Source organism: Oculina patagonica, chromosome 1, assembly GCF_052425735.1.
Source record: "Oculina patagonica isolate OP01 chromosome 1, crgOcupat, whole genome shotgun sequence".
Classification (NCBI taxonomy): Eukaryota; Metazoa; Cnidaria; class Anthozoa; order Scleractinia; family Oculinidae; genus Oculina; species Oculina patagonica.
In genome coordinates, this window is record NC_135758.1 from 41,433,844 (window position 1) to 41,447,323 (window position 13,480).

General features: G+C 38.6%; 2 protein-coding genes across 2 annotated transcripts in view; one reads left to right on the forward strand and one right to left on the reverse strand.

The window, feature by feature from the left end:
* LOC144631039 (FAD-dependent oxidoreductase domain-containing protein 1-like) overlaps positions 1 to 4,814 on the reverse strand; it is an 8,455-nt gene extending 3,641 nt beyond the window's left edge. The window contains exons 1-6 of the mRNA XM_078489406.1: positions 4,406 to 4,814; positions 3,183 to 3,412; positions 2,265 to 2,359; positions 1,568 to 1,710; positions 680 to 937; positions 1 to 11 (exon numbers count right to left, since the gene is read on the reverse strand). The exon at positions 1 to 11 is cut by the window's left edge and continues 94 nt beyond it. Of these exons, the coding sequence (XP_078345532.1) occupies positions 1 to 11; positions 680 to 937; positions 1,568 to 1,710; positions 2,265 to 2,359; positions 3,183 to 3,412; positions 4,406 to 4,720 (1,052 nt within the window). The 5' untranslated portion in view covers positions 4,721 to 4,814. The remainder of the gene's footprint in view (positions 12 to 679; positions 938 to 1,567; positions 1,711 to 2,264; positions 2,360 to 3,182; positions 3,413 to 4,405) is intronic.
* A 5-nt stretch (positions 4,815 to 4,819) lies between these two features.
* LOC144631284 (uridine-cytidine kinase 2-like) lies at positions 4,820 to 12,780 on the forward strand. The gene is made up of 8 exons (XM_078489687.1): positions 4,820 to 4,938; positions 6,852 to 7,005; positions 7,469 to 7,565; positions 8,322 to 8,464; positions 9,169 to 9,266; positions 10,209 to 10,257; positions 10,834 to 10,941; positions 12,583 to 12,780. Exons 1-8 carry the CDS (start codon positions 4,834 to 4,836, stop codon positions 12,618 to 12,620), a joined length of 792 nt encoding a protein of 263 aa, XP_078345813.1. The 5' UTR covers positions 4,820 to 4,833; the 3' UTR covers positions 12,621 to 12,780.
* Positions 12,781 to 13,480: the final 700 nt, after the last annotated feature.

The following is a 13,480-nucleotide window of genomic DNA, read 5'->3' on the forward strand; positions in this document are numbered from 1 at the left end:
TGATCATCCTCCTTTAAGGAAAGAAAATTAAGGTAGTGAAATTCAAGTGCGTGATTTAAATAACCAGCAATATTGCGGGAGATTAACACATAGTTGAAGAGTTGTGGAACAAGTGTCTGAAAGTGAGTCGACCTAGTCATCTCTGCAAAGAAGCGAGAGCGCTTCCAGCTCCCTTATATCTCCTGGTCTCCGCGAAATATGAGAATGGATTTTTTTTTCTGTAGCTTTACTTTTACTGTCGGATGCCTTTGAGTTTTGAAAGTTCTTGTAAAAGTTCAGCGTGGCTTAAAGTACCATGTTTCCGCATGTGACCACATGTCTGCAGAGAAAGAAAACGTGCAAATCCGCGTTTGCCATCAGATGTCGCCATCTTATTTGTATTCAGCACGTGCAGTAGCTCTCTACTTTTACCCATACTACCTTTCGGTCTTGTCGCGTGCACATTTGTGCTTTTTTCCGACAACCTTTCTTGGATAGGCCATTTCCGAGTTACTCTTTGCCTCTGTTTCAAAACGAGTCTACGTGACATTATAAACCATTTATATGAAAATGAGTTTTACCTACAGGTCCAGATCAAACTCATTTCCATTTAAATGGTTTCGCACGTAGACTCGTTTTGAAACAGAGGCAAAGGATAACTCGAAAATGGCCTAATAGCTGTAGTATTCAACATACTCGCCTCTGCTGGCGACTTTCCACTGATAAAACAACCACCTTCAGGACGAACATACGCGCCAGTAGAGTCGACAATAAGCGGCATTTCACCTCTTCCTGGGCCTTCAGGGCAATCAAGCACATACACGTACCGTTTCCTTGGTTCGACTGGTAAATGTATCCCGAGCTTCCTTGCGAGATGCCCTGCATTCGGACCTGCAGCGTTAACCATGGTTCCACAGTGGATGGTTTGCAGGTTGTTCGGAGAGGAGCTGGAAACCACCTAACAGTAGACAAAAGAAAAGCATGAAAGATGAGGAGAAATTGAATGGAGGCTAGTCACAAGCACCAAGGGAAAATCCCCATTGCGAGCACGGCTTTGTACAGGTGCAGTCGGGGGAATAGGTCAAGTGTCGGTCTGTGCAAATCTTCGTTGAAGCACTCGAAGAACTTCGGAATTATTTCATCCAATCGAAAACTAGTGCGAGCACTCACGAAAGCAATCACGTGTACAAATACGTCATGTTGCTTAGCAACTTCTGGAACGAAAACCGCGGGCTCAGTCACTTCTCTTCTCACTGGCACTTGTCACAGGTGACAAGCTCCCAGGGTCAAACCGTGACAGGCACGGGGGAGCCTTCAGGACTGAGTGGGCTGGGGTAGCCCTTAGGGTAGCCCCACCCTATTCCCATCCCAGCCTCCACTTTAAAAGCACCACCTTCTCTCCTGCTTCCGTGTAAGAAAAATAGAAAATTTTCCCAAAATTGAGCTTTCAAAACGTTTTTTTCGTTTATAGTGCTGTGTCTTTTTCTTCAAGTTTAATTCAAAACTTCTTAGGGCTTCTTAGCCATATCTCTTCCAACATATAGAAAATTATTGTTGCTGCATTCTAAGTTGACATTCTAGTTCAAACCTTAATGCTCTTTATTTGTCCATTTTGATCTGTAACAAAGTCCACAGCCTCTCCAGTGATGTAATCCACGCCCAGAGAAACAGCCTTCCTCTTGAAAGCATTTAGAAGCGACCAAGGATCAAACCAGCCTTCATTTCTGGTACCTGAAATATTCAGTGACACAGTCTTTCACCCACTTTCATTGTTAAGTGCACAGAGGCTTTCTATCGACGGCACCTTTCGACGTGCTAACAAACAAGACAGATCGAAATCTGCCAATCACAGGCCACTAGCATGACCTTCTGAACTTGTGGGCTCATTTGCATGAAGCCAACACTGCCGTATGCATCGGTTTTGATTGGTTCATATTAAATAGCACGTTGAAAGACGATGTTGAAAGATGGATGTAGAAAGATAGCTATGCAAATAACACTGAAAGCAGGTGTAAATAACATACACAGATTGTGCACTGGGGGGTAATGTAAGGCTATATACCCATCTTCATGCATTGCGAGCCTGTGATGCTATTCAAACATATAATTTCTCTTCTCGTCCCCAGAGCCCATTTATATTTTTTTTAAAAAAAAAAAAAAAAATTTTCATATTGGCTAAGAACCAAGATTGTGGACTCTGGCCAGAACTGTGATATCTCTGATGAGTTATAGCCTGCTTTTAACTTAAGGTTAAAGAAATCAAACTTCCTACTGTAAATGCTAACCCAGAGAAGCTAATGCTATGCCATCTGTGTTGAGCCAAGGAAATCGCTCACTGAGTTCACTTGGTGAAAGAAGAATGACATGGCAGCCCAGCTTCCTGAAATAGAGAATACATGTCATCAACAAACTAACTTCTCTGAGCTGAAACAGAAGATTGCAGCAAACCCTTGCACAATTTCTTTCTTGTTTGGGGGATGTTGATACCAACTGTACTGGGATTTATTCCAGTGTGTTCCAGGAGTGTTCTGTAAGTGTTTCAGAGGTGTTCATTTTTGATGTCCAAGCTTCATCAATAGCCAGGTAAACATGGTGGTCTGATGGTTTATAACTGGGTCAGGACTCCGGTTCATGCGGTCCATGTTTTAGAGCCTGGGATAGGGTCACTGTGTTGTGCTCTTGAGCAAGATACTTTACTCCCACACACTGCTCTCACTCCTCCCCAGTGTAAAAATGGGTACCAGAGAATAAAATGCTGCGGGTAACCCCTGCACCATCCTCGGAGACCCAGGGGCAGTTAGTGGGGTGAGGGAAACGCAAAAACGCGGGTAGAAAATAGCGCGAAACTGCGAGGAAAAAAAATCAGCATATATAAGTTGTATTGACTGAAAGTGCCCCTGGGGAAAGAGTCTTACCAGACCAGTTCAAAAAGCTCTCTGAATACTGCTTCCTGATTGAGCAGAAAAATCTTTTGTATTCCCATTGTATTATTCTGCCCAATCGGCGACCAGCCTGACTACAGTCCTTTTGGTGTGTTCTCACACGAAATATGTACACAAAGCCAGTTCGCTCGCCATGCCTGTCTTCCTTGTTCCTGATATGGGTAAAAAACCCTCCCTCCCACCCTTGGCCACTAGGTTCGAACTTAGACTTATCTAGCTTACTTACAGTAAGCATCAATAAACTTCCAATATTAGACTTACCTTTGAAGTGCATGATTTTTCTTCAGTGTTTCTTCTCCTGCCTTGCTTGCCAGAAACATATAGCCATTTCTGAAAAGTTGTATATCAGGGGGGTCACAACCATCAACTGCTAAAAGTTGGCCAATTTCTTCAAGAAACTGAAAGCTTTGTTGTGACATTTGTATGTTTTCAGCAATGGAGAACTGTTGTCTTATTGATGCAACTGACAATGTCGTTGATGCCTTTAAGTACTGTGTAAAAATGAATTTAAATAAATAAATAAACCGTGATGAAAGTATAATTTAGTCTTTAACAGAAAAGTTTGATCCCATTTCATGCTTTAACTGCATTGTTTCAAGTGTTGTTCACTTGCAGGAAACACATTGAAATGTCTGGGGGGGGGAATCCCCTATAAAAAATGACTGGGGTGCTTGTCATAGCTTTCAGGGGGTAAATGCTTCCAGTGGTAGGGTGCTAAAACCTAATATAAACACTGCTAGAGCTGTCATGGTACCTTTAAACAGGCTTAACCGTTATCGATCTGCAACATGACGAGAATGATGGCTGTATTTGTTGCACAAATAACTTTTATTTCTGAATTATTTTTTTGACCTTACCCTACCCCTCACGTACCAAAAGTCATGAAATTGCCAGTGCCACTTAATTTGTTACGTTAGGAATGCTACCTCTTTATATGAGTGACACTGAATTTGGGTCTCGCCCACAAAATAAATTATGTTAGTCCTTTGAGGGGTGTTTACAAGATTTTCCAACAAGCATGCACTCCCATCATTTTTATAGGGGAGTCCCCACCGGGTAAAATTTTATACTGAACGTGACACAACAAATCCAAGTGTACATTCAAGACTAAGTAATAATTTCTGAGTAATTCAAGAGCATTGAGGACCAAGAGCCGCAGGTTAGATCGATGACAAATACAGATTGTAAACAATACCAATTGTAAGATTATGAATATTATGGCTACTAATTATAGACTTATCTGATTTATCTGTCTGGCACAGGCATCAACTCGCCGGAACCGAACGATCGCAGTTTGTAGTTAGCATATAAATCCAAACCTTGAGTCCATATTCGCGACAAGGCAAGACGTACCACGATCCTAGTAGCCTGTGCCAGGCGGAGAGTGCAAAACGCAGGCGAGCACTCGCGTTTTTCGCTCTCCCCCAACTACCAAGAACCTGGAACAGGCTACAACGATCCATATTAAATAAACGTTTACTCACTGTTGGATCACGCTCAATTACGCAAATTTTTCCCATTCCACGTGTCATTCTGTTTGCAAGAAAATACGCCGAAGATGAGCCCATGATACCCCCACCAACAATAGCAACATCGTACACGTTCTGCTCTGTGGAGCCGCCAGGTTTTGAACTTTTCGCGGCTGAGGTCAGCGATAAACAACGAAGATAGTTCCAAAAGTTCATTCTTAATCGGTTGTGTTTGTGGCAGTGAAAGCAAGTCAAACCTCTCCGTAAGAACACATTTCGGGCAGCCATGTTGAACAATACGGTCCTTCGGTATAGATAATATATTTTCATCTCTTTGTATGAGGATTGTGTGAACTGTAGTCATGTCACGCAATCGTCACAAGCGCAAAAACCCAGTCTCCCTCGTCCCTGACACGGTCGGTTGGTCACCCTTTCTTTTAAAGATGGCGTCTGTTTCGGAGTTTATGCCGGTAAGAAGAGAGTTGATAAAAAACACTCCTCCAAAACCGTTTCTTATCGGAGTTGCTGGTGGGTCAGCTTCTGGAAAGGTAAAAGTCGCTCTAAAAAATTCTTGTTGTAATATAAGTGTGGAGAAAGGAGTCTTCAAACGCCCATTTCTGCAAACGGCTTTGCGTTTGACCAGCGCCAGCCGGTTTATGTTTAGACTCTCTGTATATGATCTGCTCTTACAGCCAACGCTTATAAATGTAAAAATTCGTACTTAAATGCCCAATATGTAAACGTTGTGTTTTAAGAGATACGTTTAGCTTGTATTTTTTCGCTGGGACAACTGTTTTCCTTGGTGTAGGAAGTTTCAATATTCCCATAAATGGCCGCGTACATCGTAGCATCACTGTTTTACGGGGCCTTTGTTCACAACAAAGTTTATTTGAAAAGTTGCTCGACGTCGGGCCGGGCGACTGCTCCGTGTCGACCTGTTTTGATCAGAGTTGTTTTCAAGGTTGTTCGCCATTTTAATCGTGCGAATCGACTCTTAACTTACATGTATATTGCATACAGAGTGTTGTAATATCTTTGCACTGTTTACAACCTTACAGTTAACAGCCTAAACGATGGCAAGTAGAATCTTTGTGAAATTCAAAAAAAGCTGCGCGGACTTTCATTATTCTTTTTTTCCCTTGCTCCATTATCTTTCTCGTTTCAAACACTGCTAATACATTGTTAGTGTAAGTAAACAACAGTTTTAGTACACATCAAATATTGGATGGATTTATCTTGAAAGGTCCAATACAGCTTCTTCGAGACAAACCTTAGTAATTGGACTGAGTGGAGTACAATATGGAGTAATCAAGCAAGTTATTTCAAAATCAGCGGCGGGCAGCGCGAGGATGATTTGAAATTATGAGCATGATTACTCCCTTTGACACGGGGTCCAATTACTAATTTATCGTATCAATAACAAAATTCAAGGTTAGGAAGACTTTGAGAACCATTTTTGTGAGAAAAAGCCAAAGGTAAATTCAATTGTCTGTACAAAAAGTAGGAAAACAGCAAGAAAAAACCCGTTCAAATGCGCGTGGTTGATGCGAGAATGGCGTAGGTGTCCAATTACAGGTATCCAATTTGAAGTTGCTCAAATTGGATACCTGTAATTGGACACCCACGTAATCGCGTGCCGATTACGTGACAAATATGCGCATGCAGAACCAATCAAAATCAAGAATTTTGTTCTGGATACGATTATTTGAAAAATAGTACCCAGAAAGTGTGTGCTTAAAGCTGTGTTCCATAATTGTGAACTAGCACAAACTGTTGACATGTTGATCTCAAGCAAAGAGAATTTATATTTTAATCATAATTTGCAATAACAAAGTGATTTTCCTGTCTTTTTTTCACAGTAGTTTCTCGGTGTTTTTTAACTTGTGCCCAGATCTTCTCACTCTTTAGGAAAAACCATCTGGAAAAGTCTGATTTGCTTGCGTCAAATGACAAAAATCTGACAAACCAATTATGCAACTTCACATCCTCTGCAATTGGGACAGATTGGAAGCTCACTTACACGCACTTTTAGTGTTATGTGCATACACCAAAGTATACCATTGTTGGTTTCATGCAATGGTAAGAAGGTCACGCTAGTGGGCTGTGATTGGCGGATTTCGATCTGTGTTGTTTGTTAAGCATGTCGAAAGATGAATGTCAACAGGAAGCCGTTATGCATGTGACACTGAAAGTGGGTGTAATCATTATAAATAGGTCATAAACTACTATCCTATATTGGGGTTAAGTCCACTATCCAACCAGTAACTCAAAAGATAGAATTAGAGTTGGTGAAGGAAAACACCATTCACGCATGTGCAAGACAAACTTTAGTATATCATCTGCAAGCGATGAGAGGGGCTGTATTCACAGGCTTATAATCATCATTTTCCATGTTTATGTTAAGGATTAATACGTCTAAGATAAGTCAATTCCAGCCAATAATCCAGCCATTGTTTTATAGTCAACAGTTTGTGCTAAAATAATGGAGCAACTGGGCCAGGATGGTGTAGAGTCAAGAAGAGTTGTGATTATCAGCCAGGACAGCTTTTACAGAGAACTTCAGGAAGATGAAGCTGAAGATGCAAAAGTGGGAAATTTTGACTTTGATCATCCAGGTAAAAGTTCTTGCTTCTTTGCCCAAACATTTTTTGCTTGGTTCCTTTTCTTGGCTTGAACAAATGATAGTTCAGGGCCCAGTTGTTCAAAGGTCAGAAAACACTATCTGCTGCCTTGTTAGCATTTATTCTTGATAGCGATTTATCCAGTGGATAGTGTTATCTGCCCTTTGAGAAAACTGGGCCCAGTTCTTCCTTTAATTTTTTTATTTCGCTGTCTTCGTGGCCAATTGGTTAGAACAGTGAATGCATTAAAAATCTGTAAAAATCTTTCCTTGAAAATCCCTGCAAGGAAATGTTCAACTTACACTTTTTCGAGTCTAGGCAGTCTTAGGTGGCCAGTTCGAATATTTTAATTTTTTTTTCTCCTTGAAGGAAATTACAGCTGAACTACATTGTATAATTGTATTGCAATTACTAGAAGTGACAAACTTTATTTACCATGTGTTCCTTCCTCTGATAGATGCTTTTGATTATGAGATGACACTTGATACACTGCGGAAAGCAAAAGCTGGTGAAACTATTAAAATACCAAAGTATGATGCTGTCAATGCTACAAGGCGAGTTGGCTATTAAAATGTCCCTAGTGGCTCACATTTGCTTTGTAAATAAAATTAAAAACTGGTAATAAACTCTGTTTTGTAGTTTATGCATTCATAGACTGCGAGACAGTCCCTATTTTTTTTGCAGAGTTTGCCGAGTGTGAAGCGAAAAAATAAATGGCCGTCGAGCGTGAAGCGAAAATTAAAATAAATGACCGCATAAAAAATGGGGACGACGCGCCTTGTCCCCATTTTTTCGAACAAATAGGGACTGCTCGTAGTCTATGAAAGTCCATTATATTAATGCAACTAAAGCAATATATTGTAAAAAGAAAACCTGAAAAAATTCATGCTTCAGGATTCAAACCTATGACCTCTAGATCTGTGATACTAGTACAGTTCTGTGCCAAGTGAGCTATCAAGCCAACTGGGAGGTGCTGGGCAAATTTGAAGATGATGAAGATAGGAAAGTGAATAATTTAATATATAGTATCTGAACTGCAAGTGAAAGATGTTTAATTTCTTATTATTTGAATTTTTTTATAAATAATTATTAAAACACATTTTACAACATGGTTAAGTGTGAAACCTTAGCATTTGTGAAAAGAAAGCCTGTTTTTTTTTTTTTTTGCCTCCCCCTCCCCCTCCTCGGCTCCCATTATCAAGCAAGGCAATGGACTGTTCCCTCTTTATTTGCCTCCCCCCCCCTCATCACATTACATTGTACTGCATGTTGTTTTTATGTTGTTTTTTTTTTGTTTCGTCTTTTTGCAGGAAAAAAGAGTCTATCACAATATTCCCTGCCGACGTCATACTGTTTGAGGGCATCTTAACTATCTATTTCAAGGAACTACGTGACATGCTTGATATGAAGTTATTTGTTGACACAGACAGTGATACCAGATTGTCAAGAAGAGGTAACAACTCTTAAAAAGTTGATGTATGATATTTGAATGAAAAATATAGCCACTTGAAAATCTTCAGGAAGGTTTATGAAAGAAAGAACAGAAGCTCGGTTTGCAGGACAGTGGTTTATCAGATCAGAGCTTATAATCGTGGTTCTGATTTGCTACAAGAGGGATTTGCTATGTATAGGTCACAGCTGCGTATTTCAATGTTATGTTGCCAATGGCAACAATTTGCCAGTACCTCTTTAATATTGATAAAGCAGGGAAGAGAACATCGCCGTGCTGTGATCAATTGGACTACATCATGATAGAACTTACAGTATGACTAAGGCAGCAGTGCCCAACAGTTAACATGGCATGCTAGCAGGGTTTAAGGGGACTACATGTATGTCACAGATTTAAACAGATTTTTTAACAGCCAAAATTAATATTAATTTTGTGTCCTGTCAAACTGTTTTAAATGGCTTGGATGGAAATGAATTTCAAGTTGTTTTGGCGCACCTTCAAAAAAATCGATATTTATAGCAGAAGTTTGATTTCTATTCCCAAGTAAAGGTTAAATCTTAAGTTAAATGTTCAAAGCTAATGTTTTTGATGGGTAAAGTTGCCCACCACTTGTATTGATCAGTTCTAAACCGAAAATCCTCGTGACATAGTTCCCTTAACGTGCATTTACTTCTTAACATTTCTTAACAATGTTGTATTACTGACAGTGTTACGAGATACTCAGGAACGAGGAAGAGACCTTGAGCAAGTGTTGGCCACCTATGCAAATTTTGTCAAACCAGCATTTGAGGAATTTTGTCTTCCAGTAAGTTTGATTTTTTAACATAAAGAATATGTCATTTTTGTCTCCAGAACATACAATGTACATGTAATTGAATTTACATAATGTCACTCACTCAATCAATCTTAAGTTTATTAAGGTGTTGGCTGTAAGCAATGTACATGTACTACATAATGTCTGAAAAACAAACAACAAAAAATAAAACAAGCTTTTTTTTAGGCAGTGCATCTGGGCCTTAAGCTTATTCTTAACATACATTAAGCAATTATTGGATGAGGTTGAGCATGATATCGTGAATTATCAAAACCGAGGTCTGTGATATCTGCCGAAGCCAAAGGCTGAGGCAGATAACACAGACACGAGGTTTTGATAATTCACGATATCATGCGAAAACCGAATTCAATAATTGTTTTATTATACGTTTTCAAACAATTTTCCATCCTTTGTTCTTGCGCCGGCGGAAAACTTCGTCAGAACATTGGCCAAAGAGGTTTTATCTTGTGGTTCCTCCAGGTTCTTCTCCCTCAAATAATCATTCAGAATTTTTACACTTGTTTGTGTTGTTCTCTTGGTGTTTTTAGAATCTTTGTTTGTTTGTTTGCTTTCTTCAATTCCTCTTCGGAAATGGAGGCGAATCGCTCAGCCATATTTGTAAAAGTTTGACAGCACTTTTCGGACGAGGGGCTTGGAAACTAGGCGGACTTTGAACTCGACATGATAACCCAATATCTGCTGCAGATATTGGGTTATCATGTCAAGTTCACATGCTACTGTATATTGACTGAATGCTCTCGACCAATCACATGTTTCAAAGTAATTCTAATGTATAATAAAACTAGCTATAAGTAGCTTGTACTATACAGTAGCTTGCACATCTTCAGGAGAATTGATGACAGTTAGAAGTACATGTACAGCTGTATGTACATTATAATAAAAGTATCTTAATTCTTTGTTTAAAATTTTCAGACAAAAAAGTATGCTGATGTAATAATACCAAGAGGGTCAGATAACACAGGTAATAGAGAACATACTGCAAAAGTTATAATAAGCCCCTTCATTTTAAGCCTCTCCAGTAAGTTTCCCGGCTAACGTCTGGCTATAAACTTTTCCCACCCACCCTGCCCTGAACCTAAGATGGTTAGACAAGGATTCATGCATGTAAGCAATAACTAGTGGAATTAAAAGTTTTTTAGCTACTAACTCTTTTCAATGCAAATTTCACTTGCAATCATAATCTGCAATTCTGCAATCAGAACTCATATATATCTACATGTATTCATTTCAAAAATACTGAACATTGTAAATGAATTATGGCACACATACCGGTACTTATCACATAACAGATACATGTATAAATAAATTGATCTCACTGTTGCACAGTTGGCTGAAAGCATCATCATATCACTGCAAGCTAGCATTTAAATCTTATTTAAACATCAGTTTGACAGACCATTTTTAAGGCTTTTTTGCAATGCAATGACCTAACAAATATCCACAGCTCACATATGCGATTTATTTTTTATAGATTGGAACAATGTCACTGGTAGTATTGATCACACTCTTTGTTTTTTGTTCTCTTAATCTCTTTTAGTGGCCATTAATCTCATTGTGCAGCACATAAAAGACATCCTAAATGGGAATAAAAGCAACAATGACAACTCCGAGCCAGGGCGTCGACAAAGACATCTTTCTGAGTCAAGTATGATTTCATCCAGGCCGCACTGATGAATTGAATTTTACTGCCTGGAAAATGTCTACTTCTGATATATAAAACTACTTTTAGTTTACAGTTTACAGTATTTTAAGCTCAAACATCAGTTTGAAACATGAAGGCAGAGTGGTTTCCTTAATTGTTTAGTGTGCACGGTATAACATAATGAACAAATGCATTTTTTGCTTTTTGAAAATATTAAAAACATTTTAATAATAACAGACATAGATTAATGGCACAATAATTATTACGTAATGTAACACTTCAGTCTGTAATTTGTTTTTAACAGTTTACTTTTAGTAAGTTAATATCATAATTTTTTTATTATTAATTTTCTTTCTTTTCTGGTAAAAGAGCGAAGTTGTAAAATACCAACTTAAAAAGTGATGACAAGTACATGTCATTTTAATAATGTTCTTGTTCTAAAATACTTCATGCAATTCCGATGTTAAAATTCCAGCCCCTTTCCCTACACTGGGAAAAGGGACAGACGGTGACGAATTATCTACTTAACCTAACCCAGGTGCATTTTTTCAGCTTTATTTTGTATGACAGTTCGTGTGTCTAGCATAAAGAAATTATTAAGACACTGACCTCTTTGCTTAAAAACAACGTTGCAAAAATGTGTTAATCAAGTACTTTTCAAGAACAAATTTAACCTGTATGTATGTAGGAAGTTTTGTCAATGATAATATTATACTAGCAAGTCATTGTGCTATAATTCTATAACTAAGCCATTTTATTTCTTCATTTTAAAGATGTAAAATTGTTCTGATCAAGTTTCAAAGAAGTGTTTTTTTAGTCTCTGTTAAGTCATTTTATAGCACAAATTAAGTCAAACATGACGTCTGGGTGCTGCTCAGATTTTCAGATTATGAGATTATAATAGATGTTGTCGGGCAGGCCTGATAAATCACAGTATCACACACAAGGATGCATAATTATCGTTGTGTTTCAATGTTGGACCTCATGGTCCAAAACAGCAATTTTCATTATTTATATATTAGAACACAGGATTTAATATTTGCTAATTTATTCATGATACCATCAAAAATATAATCATTTGTAGTTATAAATGGACCACAGAGTTACTATCTGGTTTTGGTACAGTAAGACTTTAATCAGGGTCCCATTGGGGATTGCAGCTGTTAATGTTAATGAGCATTATTATTGCATGATAACCAAAACAACTTGTTTTCTGGTCACTACACGATGACCAAAGTTAAAGGTTACAAGGGAGGGGTGGGGATACATCAGCTTGTCTTATTTTTATCTTGGATTTTATTTTTATTTTTTGAGGGGGAGGGATGGCGGGCCTCTAGATCTAATGGATATTGGTGATGTAGGATTTTATTTTTAACCCTTTTACAGAACCACTGTAGTCCTAAATTCTTTAGGTACCCAGTTTAGAGTCTTGCTTTATAACTATGCTTTATAATATTTTTGCAAAGGAGCTAATTCAGAACAATTAGTTTTTTGCAGTTTTTGATTGAACGAGATTGGCTCCATGCAGTCAATCGAAGAGTTTATATTTGGAATTTTCCAGCAATTACTCAGTGCTGGTTTTTAAGTTGTTTTCAAGTTATGTATTGTATGTTCATAATTATGAGCATATCTGTTCTTTTCCAGGCTTGTGTGTTCCTAGAGATGACGTTCGTTCAGTGTGATAGGTGTGCATGAGTGTTGTTATAGATGTTCCACAATGCTGTAAATTATGCAGTTTATAACTATTAATTTATTGGAACACGTAACTGATATAAGTAACCTATTTCTCTGTAGTATAAGTGAAATGATGGAATAAACGTCCTTGTGGTTTTTTTTTTTGTACGAACGTTTTTGCTTGTGGTTAACTTTTCCTCTTATGCGAGAGATTTCATTTATTTAAAGGCGTCAGAGTGCAATGAGAAAATTCTCGTTTCTGATTGGTCCCTGCGCGCGTGATCACGTGCTTGTCACATTCCAATCAGAATTTGGACTTCTAAAAAAAATTTGGAGACCTCACCTTATTCTTATGGAATAATGCCACTGACTTACCGTGCACTACTTGCCGGCATACTCCATGAAATGTACTCCACTGAGTCCAATTTATTCCTCGCGAAGCGAGGCCGAGCGTAGCGGGGTGTATAATTTTGTCCCTCAAAGGGCTCAGGCGGGATGAAATCTCGTGTGGAGTTTACGGTCATATATATATATTTATTTATTTGTGAGCTTGGTGTGTGGCGGAAATGACGTCACACGGCCGCCGCGCGCTGGTGGCATAATGGTAAGGCGTCGAACTTGAAATCAGATCTTCGGGACTGAGGGCGCGGGTTCGAATCCGGCTAGGGTTTTTTTTTTTTTTTTTTTTTTTCCTTATTTTTTTTTGTGGGTTCGAATCCTGAGCCTTTCATTTTTATCGTTTTTCTTTTCGGATTAAAATAACACTGATTTCCACATAATACTCCCTGAAAAAGGTATTCAGGCTATAAACCTTTCATCGCCATCAGGGGCGCGCGGGCGGAGGGTTCGAATCCTCCTGCCGTTCGTT